Source organism: Podarcis pityusensis, assembly GCF_964106645.2.
Source record: "Podarcis pityusensis genome assembly, chromosome: 6".
In the NCBI taxonomy this organism is placed as follows: domain Eukaryota; kingdom Metazoa; phylum Chordata; class Lepidosauria; order Squamata; family Lacertidae; genus Podarcis; species Podarcis pityusensis.
In genome coordinates, this window is record NC_138030.1 from 79,907,316 (window position 1) to 79,923,798 (window position 16,483).

Here is a 16,483-nt window from a genome sequence, read left to right on the forward strand (position 1 = left end):
CAAGGCACGCTTTTGCCAATGGGGCCTCCCAAAAAAAAATAATGGTTGTAATCCCCCAAAAAAGTGGGTTGTAATCCAAAGCGGTTACAAACCAAGGTACCACTGTAACTCTGTAGGCAATCACTTTCAGTGGTGGGATGAATTCCACCATTTGGTGAACACCAGATTTTTTGCATCCCTTCCCCATTTCAAATTAGTCCCCAGAATAGAGATGGTTGAATAAATCTACATCTGGTCCACGTCACACACGTAAATTCATAAATCCATTTTGTCCTTTTTCTGCATCAATATACATTTTTACATTCAAAGTGCAAAAGCCAGTGAATAACTACCTTCCAGCCCCACACTATAGTCCAGGAGCTACAGATCAGGGCAGATCAGATCGGAATTCTTGAATTCTGCAAGCATCCCTTCCCAGGATCTTCCGAGCTGATCCAAAATGGTTCAGATAGTGTCACTATCACTATACAAGTAGTTTTATACCATCGTATAATGAGATATCAAGGTGATATACAATGTTAAAAGAGATGGTTGGATGTTTACCTGTCATGGATGCTTTAGGGTTGGACTAGATGACCCTCGGGGTCCCTTCCAAATTTACAATTCCATTATTCTATAAAACACTGTTTAAAAATACGTGTGCATTTCTGTGTACAGTTTGCCCTAATTTTGTACACATTATTTGACTGGAGAACTGCACTGCAAAATTCAGAGATGTGCGAATTTAGAATGGTTATTTTCAATTCACATGCTGCTTTGGAAAGTGTGGATTATGTATGTGAACTGAATCAAATTTCTACCCCAACCCCCGCAGCAGCACCTCAAAACCTGGTTGCTGTGTCAGGGCATATTTAATGCCACACTGTCCTGGGTTTTTTTTGGGGGGGGGGTTTAAATACATTCAATGGATGTCCAATTTGGTCACTTCAGATCATTCCCAGAGCAGACTGGACAGGGACACAATTTATTTATTTATTTATTTATTTTACTACCGCCATGAACCACACATAAGAGTTCCCTCAAGACAAGCAATTAACAGATCATGTAGTTATTCAGGGTGCTAGTTGTTGCCCTAAACTTTGTGCATGTAGTATTGCCACAGTACAGTGGTACCTCTGGTTACAAACTTAATTCGTTCCAGAGGTCCATTCTTAACCTGAAACCGTTCTTAACCTGAGGTACCACTTTAGCTAACAGGGCCTCCCGCTGCTGCCATGCCACCGGCGCACGATTTCTGTTCTTATCCTGAGGTAAAGTTCTTAAGCCGAGGTACTACTTCCGGGTTAGTGGAGTCTGAAACCCAAAGTGTTTGTAACCTGAGGTGTTTGTAACCCGAGGTACCACTGTACATAAGGAGTTGTATGCCTTGCAAGGATCTCTGGAAGCCAGTCAGCAGCAGTGTGGAGAAAGAGAAATAATGTTGTTGTTGTTGTTTTTAAAAAAACCTTTGAATTTAGGTTTGTACAAAGAAGTAACCATATACCTGTTTTACATCCCCAAACTTACATCTACATATTACATACGCTTTGCTCAAAAAATTCCAGTTCCAAGTATCAGAATCAATGTTTGTAGCTATTGGGTACTCAGAGAGATCACAGGGGACTGTAAAGGTAGTGGTAAAGTTAGAAATTACTACAGTAGGGGTGTGTAGCTCCTTAGGAAAGTATCCTGGCTCTGTGGGGAAGGATTTGCCGTGCACAAAAGCAACTACTAGCTGCTTCACTCCCTGGTCGCCCCCACAACCATGTACCTCCTCAGGTAGGCCCAGTGAAAGAACCTCTGAACAACGAACCGACAAACAATTACACTGGGCTTAAAAAGTAATTGAACTAACACCGTTGATGAAAATTAGGCCTTTGCCAGTGTCTTGAGTCCACAGAACTCTCCAGTTTTCAGATTTTAATAGTAGAACTCTTGTGCCATTAACAGGTCAACCCTTGAGAATAACTGCACTGGCAATGCAGAGCACTGGTCAGCAATTAGCTTTCTTGATTTTATTTTAGTGAGGAGCTGCAGGCCAAGGCCTCTTCATCATTCCACAAACTGGGACGGCTCACTAATTCCAGCATCATAGATGCACCTCTGTAGGAGGAGGAGGCAGCTCTCAGTGGTTCAGTATTAACGTGCAGATCAAATGAGTTATGCATGAAATCCCTGTGTACAGAGAAGTAGTACATCCATTTTAAAAAGAACTTTGTCCTAATCCTCTCCCTGGTGTGCTAGTTTTCTTCACACAATAAAAGTATTATATATTGCATTCAAATAAGCAATAGACCGATTGCAGATGGGATCTACCACATTATTATTCTGAACATGCAGATTGGCTTTAATAGATTTGGATTCCTTTTATTATGAAAAGGCTCCCTAAAATGAGGCATGATGGTTGCCATGTGCCAGTCTTGGGGATTTCCATTCTTAACAAGCAGTAACATCACTTCAAATGCAAGACAAATGAAGCCCAAAACTGACAAATTAAGGAGGAGTTTCAGACACTTGTCTGGAGCACTGAATAAAGTTGCAATATTGGGCCTTTGAACTACAACCTATCTTTCATCATAGATTTTATTGTTTGTTTGGGGTTTGTTTTTTAATTTGTTCCAAGCCAAGAGGTGCATTCCTAACCCTGGGGATAAGCTCTCAGAGATAACAAAACATATAGCGTAAGCTGTGATGCAATGCTGCCTTTGCAGGTTCTCTTTGCAATTGCACAATATCCACTGGTTTCTTTTACCGTAAAAACAAAAGACAAGTGTTTGGGGGTTTTTTGGTACAGATGAAGGCTATGTTCAACAACTTTACCAGAAAGCCAGTGCCACTGAATTCAAGTGGAATTTAACTTGGAACTAAACATGTTTAAGATTGGCAATTAGCAAGTGACACAGACTCTGGTGCTAATTGATCCACAGCTTTTAGTGAAGCTCAAGTAAAAGTACTGCCTTCCTCTGTTTTGATTCTTTGTGGTGCTTCCCATCCCCACCTCCCGCATTCTTGCACACGACATAGTCTGGAAGGGGGAAGGTCAGCATGTGATCTAGTGTTCCAGACAACCTTTGGAGAAGACAAAAAAGCCTAGAAATTGTATGCAAGTAAGGATCACTGATCAAATACTGCGCTCTTTCAAAAGCTCGCAAAAGAAATGTGTCTCAAAAATCCCAAAGCATTTCAATAGCAGTCACTTCTGCCCCTTCTCAAATGACAGGAGTTGTCAACAGCTCCCTGCAGGAACAAACAATCCCTGCAGAAACAAGTGACGCCAGAGAGCTGAATCTGGCAGGGAGCGCACCCAGAAATCAGTAAAAAGCAAAACAAAACAGGGTTGTTTGCTTGTTTACATTGGTTGCTGTGTTTTCTGGAAATGACAGCACATCAGACTAGAAAGTAGCACAGGTGACCTGGGTGAGAGAGATGCAGAAAGATACATGCCCAGGATATTGCTGGCTGCCAGGGGATTCAGACGGAGAGGAGAATATGAGCTGAGCTGAGCTGAGCTGGGAGGAAGGGTAAAAAGCAAGAACAAGAAAAGACCTTCCTGCAGTGATAAGTGGAACAGCGGTTATGAGAGAATTGAGAGTGGTGTATACCCTGCTGAACAGGCTTATTTTGGCCCCTATAGTCAAAGAGGGAAGTTACTATGCTAGGGAGCTGTAACTGTAATAAGAAATAAAGGTAAAGGGTAAGGGGACCCCTGACCATTAGGTCCACTTGTGGCCGACTCTGGGGTTGCGGTGCTCATCTCGCTTTATTGGCTGAGTGAGCTGGTGTACAGCTTCCGGGTCATGTAGCCAGCATGACTAATCCGCTTCTGGCGAACCAGAGCAGCGTGCGGAAACACCATTTACCTTCCCGCCAGAGCGGTACCTATTTATCTACTTGCACTGGTGTGCTTTCAAACTGCTAGGTTGACAGGAGCAGGGACCGAGCAACGGGAGCTCACCCCGTCACGGGGATTTGAACCGCCAACCTTCTGATTGGCAAGCCCTAGGCTCTGTGGTTTAACCCACAGTGCCACCCACGTCCCCAAATGCATTAAAAGCAGCAGAGCCTCAAAGCTTCACATGACCTCTTCATAGGATTAGCCACCCTAGGTACCTCTGTAGGAGGCCTGTTGTTGTTGTTTTTCCGCAACTTGATTTGGCTTGAAGCTGGGCTGTTGGTTAAGCGGAAACTTCCCCAGCATTACACAAAGTAGGAACCATGGCTTCTCATACAGACGCAACCGATTAGCCCTGAGGAGATGCAGCGGGCCTGGTCGTGGGCACCAGTCAGGGACATCTTCAGTAGCTTCAGCTAATGAAGCAGAACTGCCAAGTGCTTTACCTGCCAAAACAAGCTATGTGCATCCCCTTTGATGAGTTCAATTATGTCCCCGATCTGGATATGTAAAGGAGGGCCGTCTTGTGGAGCTGGCTGTGGTGTCCCGCTATAGTTTCGAATTACTTGCATTTTTGGTAAGCCTGAAAAGAAAAGCACAGGTTAGCTATATGTGGTGAATTATCCAAAATCAATGGCCCTACCCAGGAACTCAGATCTAAAGTAGGACCCCTCCAATAGGGCCAGTTCACAGTCTGCAGAATGAGCCCCCCCACCCTCTTTCCCAAAGGACAGCATCACATTGATAGGCTCTTTAGGGTTGTTGTTTTAAATCCCACAAAGAATTTTGTTTTGAGTTTTATGCTGGCTGTTGTGTCATCTCCTGCTGTCATGTTGTATATTGATTATTATTATTATTATTATTATTATTATTATACCTATGTTTTATTGTTTCAGCTACTATCATCTAATTTAAGGATCATTTGGTTGAAAAGCAGAATGCCAGTGGGAAAATACAAATCAAAATCAGATTAAAATAAAAAATACAAAATCACAGCGCAATCCAAGGAATTGCTTATTCAGAAGCAAGCCCTAGGAGCTAAAGAAGACTTTTACTTATAGGTACATGTGTATAGGATTGTGGCCATGAGGGGGGAAGACAAAATCTGAATGCCTCAAATAACCTGACTACATTCAACAAATGGATTAGGGTGGAGAAAAAGTCAAATTGTATGTTGACATATGGACTAAGATATGAAAAGAGGAGACCTTTTTCCACTATCAAGCCTCCTCCCCTGTATTATTATTTTTAATGTGGTTGTGTGAGAAAAATATTTTTCTCTAGGCTGCTGCTTAGTTCATGAAAGCACAGCACGTACAGTTTAATGGAAAATAATCAATTTTTTCATCAGCTCACTCCTGTCCTCCTATTAATTCTCTCTTGAGGCACTAGTCAATTTCATCGCCACGGAGGCTCATCCTTTCCTGAGTGTACATACAACTCTGGCCCTGTAAAAGATTTATATCTTAAGGTTATCTTTCTAATTTTAGAGCCATAAAAAGGTGATAGATGTGATGAGGTAATGCTTTAGACGCTGATATGGAGAAATTCCGTGCGTTCACATCAGTCTTCTTTGAGTGCACCACTGAAAGGGAAATGTGTCCAAGACAACAGGACATCACAAGTCACTCCATGTTTCTGATATAATCATTTGAAAAGGAAATCTAATTTTTTCTTAAGTGTTATTGGATTTACAGAGTAATCCAATTGTTCAATTGCACTCTACAAGCAAAGGAACTCCAAATGCAGCACCATATGTGGCTTGTAGTGGCCTCTCTGCCAAATTGTCTTGTTAAAAGGGCATTTTCCAACGGAACAAGGTGTTCACCAGCTCAAAAGTTTGTTTTTAGTAAAGAAAAAGAAAAGATTTTAAAAAGTTAACGTGGTTCCTCTAATTCAAGGTTATGACAAGCATTTATTAAGAGCTTATCCTGTTGATCATGCCCAAGCCATATTTTAGCCTCCATAGGACGCTTGCTAAGTCTCCAATGCAAATGCAATACAGTGGTGCCCCGCAAGACGAATGCCTCGCAAGACGAAAAACTCGCTAGACGAAAGGGTTTTGCGTTTTTTGAGTCGTTCCGCAAGATGAAACGTCTTGCAAGTTCTTGCGAGTTTGTTTCCTTTTTCTTAAAGCCGCTAAGCTGTTAATAGCCGCTAAGCCGCTAATAGCCGTGTTTCGCAAGACGAAAAAACCGCAAGACGAAGAGACTCACGGAACGGATTAATTTCGTCTTGCGAGGCACCACTGTATTGTGATGGGTCTTATGCAGCTTATGGAGAAAGACTGTGCTGCAGGAGATTTGACATAAGGGGGAATGAAACCTTCCCTATTACTGCTGCGGATATTTCACCATCACCCAGAAATGATTTCACAGATCAGGATATTTATGTACAAACATGGAAGTGGCAGGTAGAATTTTCAACATTACTAGTTCACACGAGCTCCTAACATTGTTGTGTCCCCTACTTAAAAGCAAAGACCTGCCTTATAATTGTGGACTGTTTCCTGCATTTGAATGATCCAGCTTCTATAGTGTTTTTGAAAATGATGCATGAGGCCTTATTAGAGAACTCTAATCATTTAGCTGTTTTGACCCCCAATGAAGCTTGGAAAAAAGAAAAAAAACACTGGGCATTTTGCATCTTTGATTAAAACAGAGCACGTATCCTTGATGTGCTTGATTTCCTCATGCAAGGAAATTGCTTGTATGGAGGGGCACTCAGTTACATGAGCCCTCACCTGCAGCCTGAAATGCAAATTACTACAGCAGCTGTTCCAGAGCGCCCCGCCAGAATTGCAAGGCTAAGCAAAGTCACATTAAAGCTATTGACTTAACAAGGGAAGGTCACATCAGGTGACATTTTACATCAGGTGTTTACTGTGAACATGCAAGGCGTGCGCAGACTCATCTGGAAGAGCCACTGGCAATTGTAATCTAATCTGGCAACTGTAACACTTATGTGCATAAGGTTTATGCTGCTCCACAAAGCCACCTTTTAAAAATCCCAATTTTGTGCAAAATCATTTGTGCAAATCCATGCAAAATTCACAGGTTATGTGTTCATGAACATTGCACTCATATGGTATAAAGCCATCCAAGCTGGTGGTCCTTACTGCAACGTCTCAGAGAAAATTTCACAGTTAAACTATGTGTGAAGAAGTAGTTTCTTTTGTCTTTCTTGAATTTCCCAACATTCAGCTTTGTTAGATGGCCCCAAGTTGTAGTATTATGTGGGATATTAGCTTACTGAATGCAACACAAGGATGTCTCAAATAAAAGCAGCAACAGAAACACTAAGCTCCATGTACCAGTTTCTGTTTGACTTCAATTTACGAACATAATTTTACAAATTTATTTTACCAATTCTGCTCATAGTTAAAAGGCGAACCAGAACATGTTTATCCTCCAAGCCCAATAACTATTCAACACTCCCTCCTCCAAACGTGTTAAGGCTCCTCAGGTAAATGGAAACTTTCGGACTCATGCACAGCATGCTCACCTGAGAGTTCAGCCTACCCCGACATCTGGAGATTGCCTGTATTGATTAAGGATATAGAACCAGAGTTTCTAGAGGTAACATGCATTATTCACTACTTTCAAAGTTTCAAAAGGAGGAAGGCGCATAAGCCTTATCATGTTAAGAAGCAGAAAAACCATGCTACTATGGTATGGGGGCGGGGGGAATAGAGAATTGTTCTCCACCAGTTTGGGCAATGTACTTGAGAGTATAGTAGCAAGTCAGTTTCAGGAGTGCTTGAGAGAAGCTGATTGTTTAGGCCCATTTCAATCTGGCTTCACACTGGTTTTGGCACTGAAATGGCTTTGGTCACCTTGGCTGATGGCCTTTAATTAGAAGAAAGAAAGTGGGAATGCCAATTCTCCTTGATGTCTCAGCAGTTTCTCATTATGCATGGTATCTGGTAGGTTTAGGAGTTGGAAGGTAAAGGTAAAGGGACCCCTGACCATTAGGTCCAGTCGTGACCAACTCTGGGGTTGCGGCGCTCATCTCGGTTTATTGGCTGAGGGAGCCGGCGTACAGCTTCCGGGTCATGTGACCAGCATGACTAAGGCACTTCTGGCAAACCAGAGCAGTGCACGGAAACACCATTTACCTTCTCGCCAAAGCGGTACCTATTTATCTACTTGCACTTTGACGTGCTTTTGAACTGCTAGGTTGGCAGGAGCAGGGACTGAGCAATGGGAGTTCACCCCGTCAGGGAATTCAAACCACTGACCTTCTGATCAGCAAGTCCTAGGCTCTGTGGTTTAACCCACAGCGCCACCCACGTCCCTTTAGGAGTTGGAAGCATATTGTTATAGAGGTTCCACTCCTGCCTACTGGGCTGGTTCCAGATAGCAGCAATGGAGGACATGTGCTCAGCTGCTTGGCAACTGTGCTGTGGTATCCATGGGGCTTTATGTTGTCCCCCGCACTATTTAACTTCTATGGATTACTGCAATGCACTCTGCATGGGGCTGCACTTGATGACAACTTAGAACCTTGAACTGGTCCAAAATCCAACAGCCAGATTACTGGCTGGGTTTACATTCAGAACTCATATAATCAACAGCTGTGTTGATTGCCAGTTTGTTTCTGGGCCCAATTCACGGTGTTCATGTTAGTGTTTAAAGCCTTAAACGACTTAGACCAATATCTGAAAGATTTCCCCCTTCCCTATAGACCATCTCAGGTGTTAAGAACAGCAGAGGTGGCCCTCATGGTAGTTCCACTGCTCTCAGAAGCTGATGTGGGGTGGCCTGGGAAAGGACACTCTTCGTAAAAAATCCCCGAGTTGTGGCAAAAAAATAATATCAGAGTTTTGTTCATTCACTCTGATAACCCCCCTCTTCTCCCTAATATGCTTTCATAGTTCTCCTTCCTGAATGTCTAAAGGGTTCTCTCCTTTTCCCAGTCTTTTGCAGGCTTCAAGTGGGAAGTAAAGCACCTCTCTGAATTGGAGACTATAAGCCACCATCATTCAAGTTGCTACTGTAGCAGCAGAACATACAATTTTTTTTAAAAAAAGCAACAGAGAACATTTATTCATTACATCCAACAATGTATCATTAATATTTAAAAACTTTATAATGGAGTAGCAATAGCATGACAGTACACTTTTAAAAAATAATGATACCTCCCACAATACAAGCCTTCACTAGGAAGCTTTGCTTTTCAACTCTTACTAAGAAACCATCTCTTTTTCGTGTGCAGATTATAAAGTTGGGAGATTTCTCTGATGGTCATTTAATAAAATTATTCTGACTACAATTATGATGTCTCACAAATTGATGAAAGTTTTTAATGAACTAACAGCCTCTAAAATGAGCCAACACCAATGCAATGTATCTTCTCAGGTCAGAGGAAATGGCTTGCAGAATAAAACTAACAGAACCTTCTGCACCGTTTATTATCAAGGGCAGGCTCATGTGAGAATGCATTGCAGTAGTCTAGCTGAAGAGTTCACAATTGTGAACATTACCTTTTCTAAGTATAGCTATGAATACTTTTATCTTACGTAGTTCTGTCTGGAGTGCTACCTCCACATGGCCTTTGTTTACATCATAAAATGTCACAACGACCTGTTCCTATCAGACTCAATTCTAGCAGAATTCAACAGCAGTGTCAGTCATGCAAGTTCATCCTCCAAGCAACTTAGGGGTGGGAACTACTCCAAACTGGCCCACGCATTAAGTTAAACAATAACCTAAGAAATTAAACAGAATCAGGCAAGGGTTCTAGTGCTTCAGATGAAGTTACTATTAAATTCAGTAGCTCACGTTAAAGATTAATCAGACAAACTGATTATGTGACTACATAATATAGAAGTGTGACTGTGCTAGACATCAAGGTCTTTAATTTTAGCCACAGAAACGGAAATGACTTACAGTGTACTTCTGTTCTTCATGATTCAAAGACGACATTTTAGGAGTTATTGAAAACAGGAGTAGCTACAGGGTTATGGGGTTCTTCAAGGGCAGTCGGGAAAGGCAGGAGGCAGGCCCTCTAATCCTGCTTCTGGACCAAGATTCCTAGTCTTGAAGGCATCCCTCCAGAGTCAGGAGGGGAACTGCAAGTATTCCTCCATATGCTACCCTTTCCATTTACTTTATTTCCATTCATGAATCATTTCATAGGAAACATCTCAAGACATCTTCAAGAAAAAACGTATGGAAAACATGTATAGAAACAATTTCAAATCCCATGCAGGTACAGTCTGGGATAAATTATTAATTTTTAAAAAACCACCTTAAAATGCTTGTTGAAGGAGGAAGATGGGAAAGCCACAAAGATGTGATGAGATGGGAGACTGATAACGCAGGATAGGTCCAAACTATTTCCTAAGCAAGTGAATGGAACTTATCTTAGGAACAGAAGAGAGTGAAATTTGGAAAACCTTAGATGGAGGAAGTGCATCCCACTACAGGTGCTCTTTTCCCTTTATTCCCTTTATTAAGAAAAACACGTATGTCCATTATTTGAGAGTACCACCTCTCTCCATATGAACCTATCCAAACCCTGAGATCAGCCTCTGAGGCCCTTCTTCGTGCGCCTCCTCAGTGAGAGGTCTGGAGTGTGGCAACATGAGAACGGGACTTTTCTGCAGTGGCTCCCCGTTTGTGGAATGCTCTCCTCAGGGAGGTTCGCCTGGCACCATCATTATACACCTTTAGGCGCCAGGTGAAAACGTTCTCTTCAACCAGGCCTTCGGCTGGTGACATCCCATGACATTTTAAATGTCTTGTGGGAAGGAGAATTATTGGCTTGTTGTTGTTGTTGTTTTTACTATGTACTTTGGGTTTTTTATATTGTGATTTTATGTTGTGAACTGCCCTGAGATCTATGGATGAAGGGTGGTATACAAATTTTTAAAAGAAAAGAAAAGAAAAGAAAAGAAAAGAAAAGAAAAGAAAAGAAAAGAAAAGAAAAGAAAAGAAAGATTGCATATATTCACAACAAATAAAAATTCCCACAGTACTGGAGGCATAAATCTCTGCCAACTGTTACTATACATGAACAGAGTCAACGAAAGATGCACACAGCAGGTGGTCTGAGGACAAACATCTCAGCTTCTTAAAGGGGAGGGATTGTGTTAGGTTTCTGCCCTTTTCCACTTCTTGGACAGCAGTGGGAAACCTCCAGCTCAAAGGCGTAATAAGGCCTGGCATGGGCTTCTACTTTGGCTCACAGGGCCACTTTCCCCAAACTATGCCCACCTGTACCACACCTGGCATCCAATGTGCCATCAGGTGTGGAGCAGCTAAAGACATAGCTGCAAAGGAACCATCAGCAGACTTAAAGTGTCTCCTGGCTGTTCTCTGGCCACCAAGGCTTCTTGTAAGTGTGAATCAGCTGATTGGCACTGATACCAAGGGAACTTTGCAATGCAGCCGGATCCTGCACAAAGGGGCATGCTTTAAGTGTCAATCAGCTAATTAGTACTTATAATAAGCCTTGCAATGAAACCCCGCCTTTGACTGTGCAGTTTGAAATTAAACTCTATGGACAAAGTGACATTTCTCCTTTGCAGACTAGCTTGAATTCAAACCTACTTGTAAAGGAAAACACTTCATCTGACATCCATGGTGGCCTCAAGAGAGATAGATAGGTGAGTGGGCCACCCATCTGTCACAGTGGTTCTGGGGGGTATGTCAGGATCTGGCCTGCCAACTGAATCCAGTTAGTTGCTCACTCCACTTTAGGGCAGAGCATGGCAGCAGCTCCACACAGTTCCTTCAGCAAGCTACTGAAGCAGGATTTTCCCCCACGAGAGATAAGATCATTTAGCCTTCAGTAGTTTTACAAAGCTTTGTTAAGTCTCCGTGTGAGAAGTGCTTTGAAGCAGAACTTAAATGATTAATGAATTAAGTAAATGAGTCACCTTTGGTGGAGGGGAAATACTCCCTTTTGCTTCGTGTTAACGTTCTGTTATTATTTAAAGAATAGTAACGACAACAACATTCCTAACATTCAGTGATTGATTTCTTGGTTAGCCTTCTGAGGACGAGTGTGATAATTAATTGATTACACTTGAGAATTACTGCAGGAGTCAAGTCTCCATTGTTACAGCACATAGATCTCAAGGGGTGTCCAGAGCACAGTCTAGTCCTCTTGTGCTGGATGAGTTTCAGTTGGTAAGGCTTAAGGACATAGACAAGGTGATTGGAACGGTCAGGGCAGCCACTTGTGTTCTGAACTCTTGCCCCACTTGACTGATGGAAACCAGCAGGGAGGGAAAGCTGGATGGACCAGGGAGGTGATTAATGCCTCCTTGTGAGAGAGAGGGTGTTCCCTGCCTGCTTGAAGGAGGCAGTGGTAAAACTACTCCTAAAGTAATCCTCCTTGGACTCAGAAAACCTACGTTACTACCAGCCAGTTGCTAATCTTCCCCTTCTCTGCTTTTGTAAGAGCACCCAAAATACACAACTGGCCCTGACCATGAAGTATAATCAGGCAGAATCACCAAGTTCTGTTGAGAAAATAAAACTATATAGAAGCCAGACTTGTAAGAAAATGTCTTAACAGAAATAAGCCAGATCAGGCCATGTGGTACTACAAGACACATCTAAAAAAACACGGAAATTTTGCTGCTGTTCCCCTTCCCTGCCCCATTGTCAACTTGAAGACAACAGCAAAAACTATAGCCAAGTTGTACAGAGGCAGGATATTTGCCCATCTAGCAGTACATAGGCTTTAAAAAGTTGGTTGGAGGCAAGAGGCATGCTGGTTCTTGTCCTGCAACTGAGAGTTAATGTATTATTTTGGGGAGAGGCAGTATAGTTGGCATAACTGCAACAGTTGAAATAATACTGCCAAGCAATGAACAAGAGCTTTTACAGAAAATAAGTATATCAGATGGGGAAACCACTGAGTTGGTTTAATTGCCGTTGTTGAGTCATCTAGTTTTGTACCTAGCTGCAATCATCAGAGGCGCAAAAGATAACTTCTAACCTGCAGGACTCAATGTAATTATGGGAGGTAGTTTAAAACTCTTTGTTTTGGTTTAGGGGTTGTTGTTTTTTTGCAACCGTCATGAGACACTTCAGCAGTGGACGTGCTAAGAGACTTAAGCTGCATGAATCATAAGGATAATGGCAGCTGTAAAAACAGATTCTGGAACTACACGTGCTCCACCATGAATAACTACTGGCATGGACCTGGGCAATCAGATTCCCGTTGTGACCAGAAGTAATGAAATATTACTCTCTTGGCATCAAGCAATTTTTTAAAAATGGGTTAGGCTGATGGTTCTCAGACACTGATGCATCATGGGGGAGGGTGAAGCAAAGTGGCTTCTGAAGGGGCAAGATCAATCCCGGTGTGCGCATGAGTTAACAGGAAAAATATGCTCTGTAGTGTGGATGAAATGGAGCCCAGCACCAGGTACAATGCTTTTGATTAAAGCAATCCATTGGGCACAGGGCAAGCAAAATTGTATCGTTGTGGAGAATAGCCACTCCACCTCCCTGTCCAATCTTGACAATGGGTGCTGGGCCAAAACATAGCTTGCTGCACCACCCAGCCAGGTTTCAGTAATAGGTACCAGATAGGCTCCTTCTTTCAGGATTTGGGAATCCTTAATTCCTTAAGTCCTTAATTCATTAGTCTCTGTGCCACACATTTAGAACTTTTCAATGTGGAAAAGTATCTCCAAGGGCACAGTGAAGCAACACTTGGCTTCAGGCAACAGCTATATTTCTTTCAAAATGCCCAATATGGTAAGGTTGTTTTTTTTACAAAGGGAGTGGTTAGTCAAGACAATTTAACCATTTGCATTTCAACTCCCATGCAACTGAGCAGTAAGTACAGCAGCTCTTTTTTCCTGCATATATGAAACGTCCACCATCACCTGCTTAGTTATGGACTTGGAACTCCTGTTTCAGGTGCAAATCATTCTTACGTTACTACATTTAACAACTCAATAATCTGACTTGCTTTTGAAAAAGAGCTCATAAAAAGAAGCAGAAAAGAAAAGAAAAGAATCGCCCTCCTCACACAGTTACTGTATATATGTGCATTCAATGCTTAAGAGAAAGAACTCGCATTTGATTTTATCAGTCAAACGACCAGAACTACATGTTTATTCAATTAAACCACATTTGCAAAACCCCTGGTACTGCTTTCTTTGACAGAAACCTGGGTCTGGTGAGAGGTGGGGGAGACAGTTGTAGAGGGAATGAGGAGAAAGATTAAGAACATAAAAGTCAAAGTGCATTCTGTTTGGAGTCTTGCACCTCGAAATACCTAATACCTGCTGCCTTCAGACTCTATGAAAAACAGCAGCTGTTGAGAACAGAGTGTTGCAAGATTAGGCATCAATTTTAAAATACTTGCTCTGTTTAAGCAGCATAAGGTGAGGGAAGAGTTACCAAAAGCCCAGGGGCTTCTAGGTATGTAAGCAAAGTTTAAGAGCACCACTTGTAAAAGCAAAGCAGCAAAGCACACATACATACAAACACACACACACACACACACACACACACACACACACACACGAGTTCAGATAGTCTTATGATAGTCATATGACTGTACCCTTGAAAACACGGTCAGGAAAGTGATTAGCAGCCTGAGAGCTTATTTAAATCCAGGCCATAGAATTCAACAAAACTAAAAGGTCCCAGTGCTGAAAGAACAATTTCCACTAGTGCAACATCAAAGCACACTGCACTGACAATCTTGACTGTTTCAGTGAATATAGCAGCAGCTGCATGCAGGAGAGTGCTACTATAACAATACATGCGACTTTACTTTTAGTAGTAAGAAACTATTACACAGAGGTGCCTGCGGCCTCAACGCTGGCAATATTTTAAGCAGGCTTAAAAACCTCTCGGATCACTTTCTCTTAATGGGTGTTTTCTCAGAATTGGTTGCTTTTTTACGGATAGTGCTGATGGTTGAATGTTCATTTATTTTGATAAAGAAGATTGGAAGAAATTTAAAGTTTATTTACAGAAACATTGTAAAATTAAGGAATGTTAGAAGGATGTTGGAATGAAGTAATGTAGTTTTAGCAGAAATGCTATAAAGGATTAAGAAAAAATAGATTGCTAAATGGTGAGAGGAGGGAAAGTAAAGTTACATTATATTAAGATAAAATTTAGGACAAAAACTGGAAAAGATGGAAAGGACTTGCTGAAATAGCTAATTGAACTAGAATACAAAAAAGGGAGGTGTGAAGAGGTCAAGGAAACAAGCAAATGAAAGATAAGTTATGGGAAGATTCATTGTATTTCCCCCCCCCTTTTTTTTCTTCTTCTTCTTTTCCTTATTGTGATGTGATGTTCTGTTTTTGCTTAATATGCTGTTTTCTATTTTTTTCTTTTTGTAACCTTTCAAATCTTAATAAATATTATTTAAAAAAAATATTTTGATATTTATAAAATTTTCCAACTTGTCTATGTTAGCTCTTGTTATGCATTTTTTATTTTTTTTATTTTTACTGTTTTATTATGTTGTGAGTGGGCTAAGGTGGTGTACATATGATTGTATAAATGATATGGTAAGAAACTGGGAAGGGTATTGTATCTTGCTAGGCCTGTGGTACAAGAATACAACAGACTTTTAAGATCAGACTTACATCTGCCATCTTACATTATACTGCTATCACTGAGATGCCTTGTGGCTGTACAGAAAGAGGCTGTATAAATAACATCTGATAATGAGATTCAAACCATTAATTATCCTGTGCTAATTCTAAAGTTTTAATGATGAAAAAGAGAAACACAGACCTGGGTCCATATGCCTGGAGCTCTTTCGGAGTCCATTTGGTCGTCTCTGTGTATTTGAAAAGCACAAGTTAGATACTTGTTTTGAAAACCCATTCCTATCCAGTTAGTCTCCACACTCCACACTCCTTTGACTTTCCTAGAAGGGCTGGCCCAAGACATTTTGCTGTCCTCAGTGGAAGCCAAATAGTGCTTGCACACTCTCCCTCACCCTGGACAGGCACTGCAACAGTTCCTGCCCCCCCCCCTCATGTTCCATGTCACAGTGCCCAACAGGAGAAGCTGATGCAAAAAATTATAATAATCCCCTCTTCCTAAAATTTAATTTCAAGGTAAGACATAAAATGTGTAGAAGTATGGAATATAAATTACAGACAAAGCTCACCACGTACAAAGAGTGTTGTTTCCCATCCCTCAGACGGACCATCTGTCATTAAAGGTTTCTGCAGAATTTACTTGGTATAGGCAGTGATGAGCAGGTTGCATTTGTGTGTTTAAAAAAGCAGGCAGCTGTTATTCTGCAGAAGATGTTCTGCATGTCTGTTCTGCCCATGATCTCACTAAAAACGTGTACAGCTTCCCAATTTACATATAACTAAAGCCATTTTCACTTTCCAATAAAAAAAAAGAAGGCTTCAAAAGCTTCAATGTTCATTTACAGTGAAGCTCTAACTGACCACATAAAAGCGTATGAGGCTGTTGCAAATGTAATTATAATAAAAAGTAATTTCTACTTCACTTTTATGTTCCTTGCTAGAGTGGAAGAAATGAGCTGCAATTTTGAGAACGAACGGAGGCCCTGATTATTTTGCACGCTACATGAGATAATTCTGCAACAGCCGTTTACAGAAGAAGCTTCTTTTTAAATATTTTTATTAACCTC

At 41.4% G+C, this 16,483-nt stretch overlaps 1 protein-coding gene across 5 annotated transcripts in view; it reads right to left on the bottom strand.

The window, feature by feature from the left end:
* VAV3 (vav guanine nucleotide exchange factor 3) overlaps window positions 1-16,483 on the bottom strand; it is a 211,646-nt gene that overhangs the window by 33,219 nt on the left and 161,944 nt on the right. For all 5 annotated transcript variants that reach the window (XR_013987216.1, XM_081008607.1, XM_081008604.1 and 2 more), the window contains exons 19-20: window positions 15,604-15,649; window positions 4,318-4,454 (exon numbers count right to left, since the gene is read on the bottom strand). Coding sequence is in view for 4 of the 5 variants with exons in the window: in XM_081008607.1 (XP_080864733.1) it covers window positions 4,318-4,454; window positions 15,604-15,649 (183 nt within the window). In the remaining variant the exon portion in view is untranslated. The remainder of the gene's footprint in view (window positions 1-4,317; window positions 4,455-15,603; window positions 15,650-16,483) is intronic.